The sequence below is a fragment of the Coenobita brevimanus genome, chromosome 28 (assembly GCF_032717465.1).
Source record: "Coenobita brevimanus isolate Jiangsu-jjx chromosome 28, ASM3271746v2, whole genome shotgun sequence".
Lineage (NCBI taxonomy): Eukaryota > Metazoa > Arthropoda > Malacostraca > Decapoda > Coenobitidae > Coenobita > Coenobita brevimanus.
Genome location: NC_136981.1, coordinates 9,256,964 through 9,270,072, shown reverse-complemented (window position 1 = coordinate 9,270,072; position 13,109 = coordinate 9,256,964). Strand labels below are relative to the sequence as shown.

Below are 13,109 nucleotides of genomic sequence, written 5' to 3'. Positions count from 1 at the left end.
TATTTATGTACAAGGCAACACAAATACGATAAATTCAGATGATTAAAACTTACACTTGTGTATTTTGATGGATGAATCAACAGTAATCTTATTATGCATAAAATATTTATACAGTAACACAGAGACATGGGATACATATTGTACAGTGTTGCTAAAAGAAATTGTAGTCACTTTTAATGGTTTTTAGCGTAGTTTTAGGGTGGGTAATAATATCACAGTTATGGATATAAGATAATGAGCCTGAAAAAAGAAGAAATATGCCAATATCCAAAGTAAAAGAAATAATTCATGTAATTCTTGTGAGTGGCAACACTTACACAACCAGTCTGGCCTCAGATAAAGTACGTACCCCTCCATAGACCCAAGCATAGCTTGTACAGGTGTTGCTAGGGAAAAATGCTCACATTTACTGGCTTTTACCGTAATTTTAAGGGCGAGAAATAATCACATTTATAATCATAAGCTAATATGTAGGACAAAATAGTAGGCATATGCCAATACCGAAGTAAAAAAAAAAAAAACATTCACTCTCGAGCGGCAACACTTCCACACCCAGTTGGTGGCCTTGACAGCATAGCTTCCTGGTGGTGACCTCGTGTCACTTCCTTTATGTCCTCTGCACAGACAGCATGGCAGCTCAATCAGCCCATTCCTCGCCTCTACACAGCCAGGCTAAAGAAATTGTCTTCAATGTAAGGCAGTATTTTCAGGAGGAGAGTGAGAAGGGAGTAGTTCTTCATGGCCTATCAAAGGTCGTCTCTCGTACAGCTGCAGCAACAAAGATTAGCGAGAGATCAGTTGAAAAAATCTCTAAAGATGCAAGAGAGAATGAGGAGATTCAATGTCCCAAGTTTAAGTCCCCCAAGAAAAGGAAACGTGTAGCACCAATGACCGATTTCTTTGATAACTTTAATGAAGGCGTGCTACGAAGAACAGTTCTGAGTTTTTATGAGAGGAAGGAAATCCCAACACTTGAAAAAATTTATGCAGAAATTAAGATCAGTCTTTCGTATCCTGGCAGCCGTGAGACATTAAGAAGAGTTCTGAAGAAAATTGGTTTTCGTTATTCAGATGTTGATGGACGGAGATTCCTAATGGAAAGAGATGATATAACTTATGCACGGTGCATTTTCTTGAAAGAAATGAAGGAGCTTAGAAGTTCAGACCAAACCATTGTCTACTTAGACGAGACATGGATCAATCAAAATTACTTTGTGTCCAAATGCTGGGTAGACAGCAATGCAAACAAGGCCATGGGAGTGAGGGTGCCCACAGGGAAGGGTTCCCGCTTGATTTTGCTGCACGCAGGAACCAAAGATGGATTTGTTCCTGGAGCAACCCTTGTTTTCCAAGCAAAGAATGTAGGAGACTATCATGAACAGATGAATGCGGACACCTTTGAAAAGTGGTTTAAGAATCAACTGTTACCCAACATTCCATCATCTTCTGTTATAGTGATGGATAATGCATCCTATCACTCCAGAAAAATAAATAAACCACCAACTACTGCAACCAAGAAAGCGGAGATCCGAGAATGGCTGGAGAAGAAGGGTGTTACAGTGCCAGACGGTCTCCTCAAAACGCAACTCCTGCACCTTGTGACTCGCCACATCGCAGCTACCGATACAAACAACGTAATCGATAAGACGGCCTCAGAACATGGACATAGGGTTGTACGCCTACCCCCTTACCACTGCCAATATAACCCAATCGAGCTAATTTGGGCACAGGTTAAAGGCTACGTGTCAAAGAGAAATACGTTCAGAATTGCAGATCTGAAGCCACTCGTCCATGAGTCACTCAATAACGTCACGGCAGACAACTGGAAGAATGCTGTGAGGCACGCAGACAAACTGCAAGAGGATGATGAAAAGAGAGATGTGGTGATTGACTATTACATCGATTCTTTCACTATCACTCTCACATCTTCTGATGAGGATACATCATAACTCTTCTATCCTCTTTTTCGCACTTTTCTTCCTCATGTTTCTCTCCCTTCTTTTTCTTCTGTTTTTCTGCCTTCTGTGAGAGATAGAGGAATAGGCCTATTGGGGACACCTCTTAAAAAAAAGCGCGCCAAGACAAATACCTCAAGGGTGGTGTGGAAATGATGTCAAATTTACAATATATACAATATTATGTAAAAGAAAATATCAAAAATGTCTCTTGCAATAAAAGAGAGAGAGAGAGAGAGAGGAGAGAGAGAGAGAGAGGGGGGGGAGCATGCATTGAATGCATTGTCGGCATCACTAAATATAACAAAACCAAATTAACAAATGAAAGCACAATTATAAATAACTTAGAATCAAAAGTACTCAGGGTGGCTCACATTTCCCGCCAGGAGAGAGAGAGAGAGAGAGAGAGAGAGAGAGAGAACGGTATAGAAAACGTGGCACACTGTACACAGGTGTGGGCCACACCACAGCCGCAAACGTACGCGAGTCCTACTATACCTCACTCAAATCCCCAACCCCTCACACAAACTCATCTTCCACCTCCAGTTCCTACCTTCAAAAATTTCCTGTTTTCCTCCCTCATTTTTCTTTCGCCCATATTTCCCTTCCCTTTTCTTTTTCCTCTTCCTGTTTCCTACCAATTTTCCTTTTTCTGTTTTTCTAGTCTTTTTTTTTTTCACTTTTTCCGTTTCCTCTTGTTTTCTGCCCTCCAGATTTCTTTCCTTTTCCCAGCCACCCGCACCTTTCCTGTCTGTCTGTTTACTTAGCTGTCTGACACACACACACACACACACACACACACACACACACACACACACACACACACACACCTCTCCTTCGTACTCACTGGGTTGTTAACATTTGGAATAAACTACCCAGGGATGTCGTTGATTGCAGTACAGTGGTGACATTCAGAAATCGCTTGGATAAGTATTTTGCTTCAAATCCTCAGCTAAACACCTTCATGATTGAATAATGATGTAAGCTGTTTTTCTCTATTTCAGATCGTGATGAAACTATAGCAGGGAAATACTATGTAGTTTATGATAATTGTAGCTTATTAACACTTGTAGTGAATAGATATAGTAGGACGGAATATAGTATACCAATTTTCAGTCTTGCCTATGAAAATTCCATGTCAGCTTTACCGTGCTGCATGGTGGTCTTTCTCACTTTTTTCCTGCCAGCTTCGACTGGAGGTTTGGTGGGTGGGGGAGAGCCTTCTTGCTTTACCATCCTTACCTTCAACCTGTAGAATTAGATATCTTAGTGATGGTCTTCTCTGTAACAAGCAGCCTCGACAGAACCATTGGGTAATTTGGGTCTGTTGCTGTTTGCTTTCCTCTGTACACCTTTATACTTATCCCCTCTCTCCCTCCCTACCTCCCTCTCTTTATCACACTCCCCCCCCCCATCTCTCTCTCTCTCTCCCTCCAGTATTTGTTTCCATGGCGCCATGTTTATAAATTTTCTTGAGATGGTTTGTTTATCCCTTTATTTTAACTCACACAGCTATCAAACGCTTCACAAACAATCGCACAGCATTACAGTGAAAAATACAACCAAAAAAAAGTACCCATATTAATACTTAATTGCCACTTAGATCTGTTTACCGTAGAAAGTGGCTAAGAACTTTATGAATACGGAAATCTTATACTGATATCGCAATCTACTGCGTCTTTGTTCAGTCCTTGTCGCTATCCTTATCTCTCTCAACTCCTGGCTTTACTTTTGTCTCTCTTCCTGTTCGTCTTTGCTTCTGCCCCTCTCTCTATTCACTCTTCATCCCTGTCCACTCATTTCCGTCTTACAGAAGAACATAAGAAAAGAGGATAACTGCAGTAGGCCGGTTGGCCCATGCTAGGCAGCTCCTAGAAGAGTAATTGAACTACTAGAATGAGATAAGGATAGCAAAGAAGAAGGCTCTCCCCCGCCCTCCAAACCCTCCAGCCGAAGCCGGCAGGAAAAAGTCAGAAAGAACGCCACGCAGTATAGAAAAACTGGCGTGGACATTTTACAGGAAAGTGTGAAAGGAGAATAGAGACTATCATAGTGTAACCTGAAAAGGAAAAATTATGAATTAGTATTGGTTATAATATTTTCTTTATTCTATATCCACCCCTTATTAGTCATATGCTTATCTAGCCTATGCTTGAAACTCTCAATGGAAGAGGCAGCAACTACTTTACTAGGTAGCTTATTCCATTCGTCTACTACTCTATTACCAAACCAATTTCTACCTATTTCCTTACTGAAACGGAATTTTTCAAGTTTGAATCCATTATTTCTAGTTCTATCCTGTATGCTCACTTTAAGTACCTTGCTAATATCTCCCTTATTTATACCCTTCATCCACTTAAACACCTCAATTAAGTCTCCCCTTACTCTACGCCTCTCTAGCGAATGCAGACTTAGTCTTTTCAGTCTGTCTTCATATGACAGGTTCCGGATGTCATGTATCATTTTTGTCATTTTCCTCTGTACATTTTCTAACGAATTAATATCCATTCTATAGTAAGGACACCAAAATTGTACTGCGTAGTCTAAATGTGGCCTTACTAATGCTAGATAAAGTTTCAGTATTACTTTAGATGATCTATTGCTCACGCTTCTCGAAATAAATCCTAGGACCCTATTTGCTTTATTTCTCGCATTAATACACTGTTGCCTTGGTTTAAGGTCGTTACTAATCATAACTCCTAGATCTCTCTCGCATTCCGATTTGCTTATTTCTTTGTTATCTAAGCTGTATTTAGTATCTCCACCGGTCTTGCCTACGTTAAGTACTTTGCATTTTTCAACGTTAAATTCCATTTGCCAAGTTTTAGACCATTTGGACAATGTATCGAGGTCTTTTTGTAAGTTATGGCAATCGTCAGTCGAGTTAATGATACGCCCTATTTTTGTATCGTCGGCAAATTTGCTGATGCTGCTATTGACTCCTTTCTCTGCCCTTGCTCCTGTCTCTGTCCCTGTCCATTCCTGTCTGCCCTATCTCACTTCTTGTCCCTGTCCTCTTTTTTCATCCAGAGTATCATTTTTTGTTTTTTATCCCAGTAATCGTATGAAATTCAGCGAACCCAAACGCCCAACCCCCTCCCTCACCTCCCCTTCCCCTTCCCCCTTCCCTCTTCCATTCCCCCTCCTCCCTCCCATCACCCGTCAACTCTCCCTCTTGCCCTTTCACCCCTTCTCCCACCTCACCCTTCCCTTCCCCTTCCCCCGAGTTAGCCACTCCCTCGCCACCTCCGCTATATCCCCTCCCGCTTTCTCCCTCCGTCTCACCTCTCTCCTCCATCCTCCCCCTCCCCTCTTCTACGTGCATCCTGTTCCCCTTTCCCCCCCTCTCTTCCCCCCGCCTCCCGTCGACCCCCCCGTCACCCCCCGCCTCTATCGTACATCACCTCTGCCTTAATCATGGTTCATATTTTTCCAGCGTTTTTCGTTGTCCTGATAACGTGTATCTAATCTGTACTATGCCTCGTACAGTGGCGGGGATCTTTCGAAATTTTGAGAATATTCCTGAATTTGAGGAGATCGCCCTGAATTAGCAGCGATCATCATCTTAAAATTTGCAGACCTTTCTAAATATGCAGAGATTCTTCTAAATTTCTAAATTATAATTTTTCATAGATGCTTCTAAATATGCAGAGATCCTTTATTAATTTATTCGTAAATCCATTTAAATATGCGGAGATCCTTCTAAATTTCCAGAATTCTTTCAAAGTTTGCGAGACCTTCTTACAGTTGCAGAGATTCTTGTAAGTTACAAAAGAACACAAGAGAGGATAACTGCAGTAGGCCAGTTTGGATCATGCTAGGCAGCTCCTAAGTGTGAATGAACTACTGTGAAAAAATAGGACAAGGGCAGTAAACAAGATGGCCCTTCTTCTCCAACCAAACCCTCCAGCCGAAATTGACAAGAAAGAGTGAGACAGAACACTACGCAGTATAGGGAAACTGTATAGGATAGTGCAAAAGGAGAAAAGAAACTATCGCATTGATACCTGAGATGGGTAAAGAATGAATCAGCAACTTGGATTTTTTTTAAATCCAGTCCATACTTGTCAGATGCTTCTCTAGCCTATGTTTGAAACTCTTAATGGAGGGGGCAGCAATTATATCACTATATTCCATTCGTCCACTACTTTCCCCGCCCTTCCTTCCCCCCAGGTTTCTACCTGTCTCGTTACTAAAACGGAATTCGTCTGGCTTGAAACCATTAAAGTTCTGTCCTGTATGCTCAATTTAAGCACCGTACCTTGCAAATATCTCCTTTATTTATTCCCTTCATCCGCTTAAACACCTCAACTAAGTCTTCCCTAAATGAGTGCAACCTTAGTCATTTTAGAGTGTCTTCTTATCTGAAACGTTCCGAATATTATGTATTATTTTCGTAGTTCGTCCCCTAACGAATCTTTATCCATTCTGTTGTATGAACAGATTCTTTTAAATGTATAGAGGTCCCTAACCCAATGGTCTCATCCTACTTTCCTCCTTGCTTTATGGTTCTCTCTCTCTCTCTCTCTCTCTCTCTCTCTCTCTCTCTCTCTCTCTCTCTCTCTCTCTCTCTCTCTCTGTCATATCTATCTATAAAATATTTCCTGCCTCACACAGCAATTCCATTCTTTTATCTCTTTCCTCCACGTGGGGTTCTTGAAATCCACCTGAAACCAGTCTAATCTGGGGCCATGAAACTGATCCCTCCGAGTGTGTGTCGAAATCTAAGTGGTTTTTCGACATTTCGTAGCTACTCATCCTTTGCTATTTGCTTTATACGTAGTAAGTAAACATTGGCCTGTGTTAATTTTGTCGCTTAAATATTACCCAGTTTGCATCATTACACATTCATTCATTGCCAGACGCCATGTATCCCAGACGGGGTGGCCAAGGGCCTAGAGTTAATTGTTTTACAGGGAGGGTCACTAATCCTCCACCAACCCCACTTGACACGTAGGGATGCCAACAGCATCTGGTGTTCCCAGGCGGTCACCCATCCAAGTACTAACCAGACCCAACATTGCTTAACTTCGCTGATCGGACGGGAAGCGGTGTACTCAACGTGGTATGGAGCGTAATATGGTAAACTAGAAGAGGTGCAACAAAGCCTCTCAAGTCCTCCTGGTCTTAACTAAAGCCCCTGGGACAAAGGAGAATCACACCCAGGACAAAAAAAACCTGGACAAAAACCTCTGTTAGGATAATGTAGGGTAGGATAGTTTAGGTTAGGTTAGGGTAGGATGGCGTAGGTTCAGGTGGGGTAGGGTTGGGTAGGGCTGGTTATTTTTTTATTTTATTATTATTATTATTATTTTTTTTTTCGCTGCTTTTGCCTCCTATTTCACACCCACTAGGATACAAGCCATGGCCTATGTCACACTGAACCTGGAGTTGGAATGTGCAAAACCTTTTCCTCGGCGATTTATTTTACTTGTTACATCCTTTCACTCTCTTGTATTTCGTGGAGATAGTATGTCATTAGTAAAAAAAAAAAAAAATAAAGAGAATATTAGGCTGTAATAGTCATAATAAATCGATGAGCAAATTATGTTACGAAACAACTAGTACCACATAAAATACAGCCAATATTCTGTCGCAGTCTGTCTAGTGGAGGGAGTCGGGTAAAAGATGTAAGAACACTCTGTTTCATCAAACCCGTTATGAATATTCCGTTTTTCAGTGTAGGTGACGGTCAGAAAAGGAACGCTTTAATTACAACCTTCTGAAACGAGGTGTTGTTGTCAAACTTTACCTGACTTTCACAAAGGGACAGTTTCAAACAGAATATTGCTCGTATTCTGAGTTGCACAGATAACTTCGTAGCACCTTTCTTAACGATTTATGTGGTCTATCACGCCTTCATATTTCCATACATTGAGTTTATATCGTTTTAATATCCACATAGGTTGCACTGGTAATATACAGGAGGATATTAAGTGCAATGCCCTGAATCATTCGCTAAGAAAGGCATGTTACGAAACTTCCACAGGCACTTAGAATACGACTCTGTTTCCAACCTCACTGCGTCGTGTCCCCTGTGCATACGAGCAAACAACATCCGTGTTTCTTGATATCATAGCGCCGTGAAGGTGTTCAGTGGGAAGAGTTATACCTGTCTATCTATCATTCATTCGCATTTATCTGCCAGGTATCTGTTTATCTGTCTATTAGAAGCGTAGGAGCCGGAACTTTGTTACTCAGTGTCGAAATGAAAGTTGAGGGTGACCAGCCTCGCTCATCCACTGGCACCATGATAGCCCATGAGCAATAAACCAGCTTTTAGATACATAGTAAACACTTTCGGGCCCCATCTGGTTAAAGCGCCTTAACCCACTAGACGACCAGGCGTAATATAACTACGTTTACCACGCAACGCCGTAAGTGGTTTGCTGGGACACAGGAAGCCATTTGTTCTGTCACTCAGTAGGGTGACCCTAAGACAGCCCTAAACTGAATGAATGGATGATGGGATTATTTTGGCAAAGTTGTTTGCTGGGGAGATATAACAGTTTCGGCCAAACTTGGTTCAATTACTCCTTTAGAAGCTGCCTGTCATGAGCCACCTGGCCTACTGTAGTTATCCTTTCATCTTCTGTTCATATGTTTTATCTGTCGGACTGAACTTTTGTATTTCATCAATATAATATATTCCAAAATGCACCAGTGACATGGCGGCAACAGCAGCACCAGCGCAAAATGGTATGCTGCTGGCTGGGACACCTTGGAACTTTACTAAGTATGCATCTTGCTCGATTACTGCGATAAACGAGTCTACACACAAGGCAGTTAATAATTGATTATATTTTGCCGTATTTCTCATTTGTATTCACTCATGTTTGGTTTTTTAATGTTTATTGGCTGTATAAGTGGAGGTATAAATTGAAGCAAGCAAGCAATTCGATTCCCAACTTAGCCTCACTAAAATTTATGAAAGTGGCCCCAGGTCATATCTCCCCAAGGGGATTAAATAGGGAGGAGGGGCAGGTAAATTTACCTTTTTCCTGCACCTCTCGTCTAAGCCCCCCCGCCCCCCTTCCCCTGACTCCAGTCTTTGTTTATCCCTTCCCCCTCTACACTGACTCCGTCTCTCCCCTCTCTCTTTCCTTTCAACCCCCTCCGTATCCCTCTGTCTCTCCCTCCTTCCCTGTCTTCACCTCCACCGTAGTGAAGGCTTACCTCTTCAAGTTGGTGATGGCTGGAGGGGTTGGTGGGGTGGGGGAAAGCTTTCCTACTTTCCTATCCATGCCTTTAATTCATACAAAAGTTTTATTAGATACAACCTTCCCTACAACAAAGAGCCTCGAACGGACCAACAGGTCTGTTGTCGGTAGTTTTTCTTTGTACATTGTATGTACATTGTTCTTGCAGTTTTTATACCATGCTAATGTCTTCAGAGTATGAGAGATTTTTCGAACTGGGGGCTACATTCGCTTTCTTAAACCCATTTACTGCTAGAGGTCTCTCCTACGTTGAACAAAATCTCATTTTTATTCACCCATGTTTGGTTTTTTAATGTTTGTTGGCTGTATAAGTGAAGATATAAATTTAAGCAAGCAAGCAATTCCATTCCCAACTTAGGCTCAGTAAAATTTATGAAAGTGGCCCCAGGTCATATCTCCCCAAGGGGATTAAATGTACAGAGAAGAATGACAAAAATGATACATGACGTCCGGAACCTATCATATGAAGACAGACTGAAAAGACTAAGTCTGCATTCGCTAGAGAGGCGTAGAGTAAGGGGAGACTTAATTGAGGTGTTTAAGTGAATGAAGGGTATAAATAAGGGAGATATCAGCAAGGTACTTAAAGTGAGCATACAGGATAGAACTAGAAATAATGGTTTCAAACTAGAAAAATTCCGTTTCAGTAAGGAAATCGGTAGAAATTGGTTTGGTAATAGAGTAGTAGACGAATGGAATAAGCTACCTAGTAAAGTAGTTGCTGCCTCTTCCATTGAGAGTTTCAAGCATAGGCTAGATAAGCATATGACAAATAAGGGGTGGATATAGAAAAAAGAAAATCTTATAACCAATACTATAGTAGCCGCAGCGAGAAATGAACGCTGTGGTGGGGCAGGCGGGATAACCGGGGATTCCCCCACTGTAGCCATATCCACATGTCACCGACCATCGGCCACCGCTGCAGCCCCGCTCCATGATCCTTACCCTGTGTCTCTGGCTTTCTCTTTCTCTCTCGGTTTCTATATAAACTGGTGTATTTCTGAAACTAATTATGAAATTATTATGACTTTTGTTCCACACCACCACTGAGGTAAAAATCAAGGAGAGTTTTCTGTATAAAGGTTCCCCCCCCCCTCCTAAATGTGGCATATGAGCGGGGGAGTGCGGCCTTGCCGATACCTCCGCCTGACCTATAATTATACACTCGCCAGAACTGACCTGCCCTCAGACAAGTACAGTCTCGCTATGGATCGTTCTCCTGTTTCAAGCTCGCCATATGGCCACCTTCACAGCCAAGCTAAGGCTGTTATCTACAACGTAAGCAGGTTCTTCTTAGAAGAAAAGGAAAATGGAGCACCTTTAATGCCACTCTCAAAAGCAGTTGCACGCACAGCTATGGCCACCAAGACAAGCGAATCAACAGTCAGAAGAATTTGTTCTTCATCTCAAGCTGCACCACAGAAACCCACGTTCACCTCACCAAAGAAGAAGATTCGTGCTGAACCTGTTACAGGTTTTGATGACTTTGACAAGTGTGTATTGAGAAGAACTGTCTTGGGGTTTTATGAGAGGAAAGAAATTCCAACTGTGTACAAAATAAAAGAAGAGCTCAGTGAAAAAATCGGCTACTGTGGTAGCGACACTTCCCTTCGCAAGGTCCTGCTCAAAACAGGATTCAGATTTGCAAAGGTTGATGGCCGAAGATTCCTTATGGAAAGAACTGATGTCGCTGCAGCTCGGTCAAGATTTTTAAGAGAAATGCGGCAGCTTAAACAGTCCGGCCACACCTTTGTTTACCTTGATGAAGCTTGGGTGAACCAAAACTACACAGTTGGAAAGTGCTTGACGGATACTTCATCTCAAGGAGCAACAGGAGTTAAGCCGCCCACAGGAAAAGGAGCACGACTGATTATTCTCCATGCTGGAACAGCAGACGGTTTCATCAATAATGGTGAGCTGGTGTTTCAAGCAAAAAATGATGGTGATTACCACCATCAGATGAATGCTACAGTTTTTGAAGAATGGTTCCGTATGCAGCTGCTACCCAACATTCCACCAAACTCAGTCATTGTGATGGATAATGCATCGTACCATAGCAGACAAGTGGAGAAATTGCCTACATCTTCATGGAGAAAAGCCGACATCAAGAACTGGCTGATGCAAAAGGGAGTTGCAGTCAGTGATGCTTTGTCAAAAGCTGAGTTATATGAGCTGACAAAGACTTACCGTACGGACACGAAAAGATATGTGACAGATACAATTGCTATAGAAGCAGGCCATCGCGTCGTGAGATTACCACCGTACCACTGCCAATATAATCCCATAGAGCTGATCTGGGCTCAAGTGAAGTGCTACATAGCGAAAAGGAACAGCTTTAAAATGGTTGACCTCAAACCTCTGGTTACAGAAGCCATAAGTGCCGTCACTCCAGAAAACTGGAAACAAGCAGTCAGACATGCCGAAGAACTTCAGGAACACGACACGAAGCAAGACAGAGCAATTGAAATGTATGTGGATTCATTCATCATACACATTTCAGAAAGCTCCGATGAATTCTCCGATGAATTTTCGGACTAAATATCAGAGAGAGGATTATGCCTCATGGGGAAACCTCTATAAAAAAAACGCGCCTAGACTTTTACCTCAATGGTGGTGTGGAAAAAAAGCCAAAATAATTTCGGAAATACACTACTTTTCAGAGACAGAGAGAGAGAAAAAATACGGGTGTGTGTGTGTGTGTGTGTGTGTGTGTGTGTGTGTTGCTACCTCTGTCTATCTATCTATCTATCTATCTATCTACCTACCTACCTACCTACTTCCCTACCTACCAACTTACCTACCTACCTACCTACCTACCTACCTACCTACCTACTTTTCAGAGATAGAGAAAAAAAAATTCGGAAGTACACTATTTTTCAGAGAGAGAGAGAGAGAGCGAGTAAGGGGCGAGTTTTTTTTTTGGGGGGGGATATTCGTCCCAGTTGAACTGGGACACAAAAAAAAAAGAGCGGGCTGGTGACAGGTTTCAGGTTACACTATGATAGTCTCTATTCTCCTTTCACACTTTCCTGTAAAATGTCCACGCCAGTTTTTCTATACTGCGTGGTGTTCTTTCTGACTTTTTCCTGCCGGCTTCGGCTGGAGGGTTTGGAGGGCGGGGAGAGCCTTCTTCTTTGCTGTCCTTATCTCATTCTAGTAGTTCAGTTACTCTTCTAGGAGCTGCCTAGCATGGGCCAACCGGCCTACTGCAGTTATCCTCTCTTCTTATGTTCATGGTAACAGCCTTCTTCTTTGCTGTCCTTATCTCATTCTAGTAGTTCAGGAGCATGGGCCAACTGGCTTACTGCAGTTATCCTCTCTTCTCATGTTCTTATGTACTGTAAGGCGTGAAGCCATTTTTCAAACTCCGGGTCTGTTCCCATACATTCTAAAGGTTTGTAATGTTGTCCTTTTATATTCATATGTATCAATTTTCTCCATGAGTTCAGGAAAATGTTAAAATAATAAAAAACATTTTTTGACAAGTATTTACATTTTTCTCTAATATTTATTTCTTGGAAACTGGTGCTATTGTTGTAGCCACAGGCTCATCTAAACGTGAACTCTGTGGAATGAAGGTTAAAGTATCTTTTCCTGCAGTCCACCATCCTCCTTTCCCGGGAGAGAATCCAAGGATATTTATATAAGCATCCAGTGGAACCGCTCGGTTATATCTATGCCACTGTGAAGTCGTTCTGCTTCAGCTTCTTGCTATTAAACTAGAAATGCGGCCTGCTTAACCCCTTCAACCCCGTGAAGTATGTCTCACTTTAATCTGGCTACTGTCAAGGGATTTTATTTATCTTAGGAAGAACCTGTTCAGGGTTCAGCTCGCGAGGTTTTTGAGGACCTTGAGTTTATTCTAGGACTAATTATGAGTAAGAATTCAGTCACCATGGGTACAGTTGTCAGCCGTTACGGACCTGAGATTACT

General features: G+C 42.1%; 2 protein-coding genes and 1 pseudogene across 2 annotated transcripts; 2 read left to right on the top strand and 1 right to left on the bottom strand.

Annotated features, from left to right (window-relative positions):
• Window positions 1-629: 629 nt before the first annotated feature.
• LOC145394677 (uncharacterized) lies at window positions 630-1,949 on the top strand. The gene has a single exon (XM_080268452.1). The coding sequence runs from the start codon at window positions 630-632 to the stop codon at window positions 1,947-1,949; it is 1,320 nt and encodes a 439-aa protein (XP_080124578.1).
• Window positions 1,950-6,915: 4,966 nt separating this feature from the next.
• LOC145394881 (5S ribosomal RNA) lies at window positions 6,916-7,035 on the bottom strand (annotated as a pseudogene).
• A 3,346-nt stretch (window positions 7,036-10,381) lies between these two features.
• On the top strand, window positions 10,382-11,713 carry LOC145394676 (uncharacterized). The gene has a single exon (XM_080268451.1). It carries the CDS (start codon window positions 10,382-10,384, stop codon window positions 11,711-11,713), a length of 1,332 nt encoding a protein of 443 aa, XP_080124577.1.
• Window positions 11,714-13,109: the final 1,396 nt, after the last annotated feature.

What these genes read in the sequence shown, in the direction of transcription:
- LOC145394677 (XM_080268452.1), top strand. Translation starts at nt 630, where the DNA reads ATGGCAGCTCAATCAGCCCATTCCTCGCCTCTACACAGCCAGGCTAAA.
- LOC145394676 (XM_080268451.1), top strand. Translation starts at nt 10,382, where the DNA reads ATGGATCGTTCTCCTGTTTCAAGCTCGCCATATGGCCACCTTCACAGC.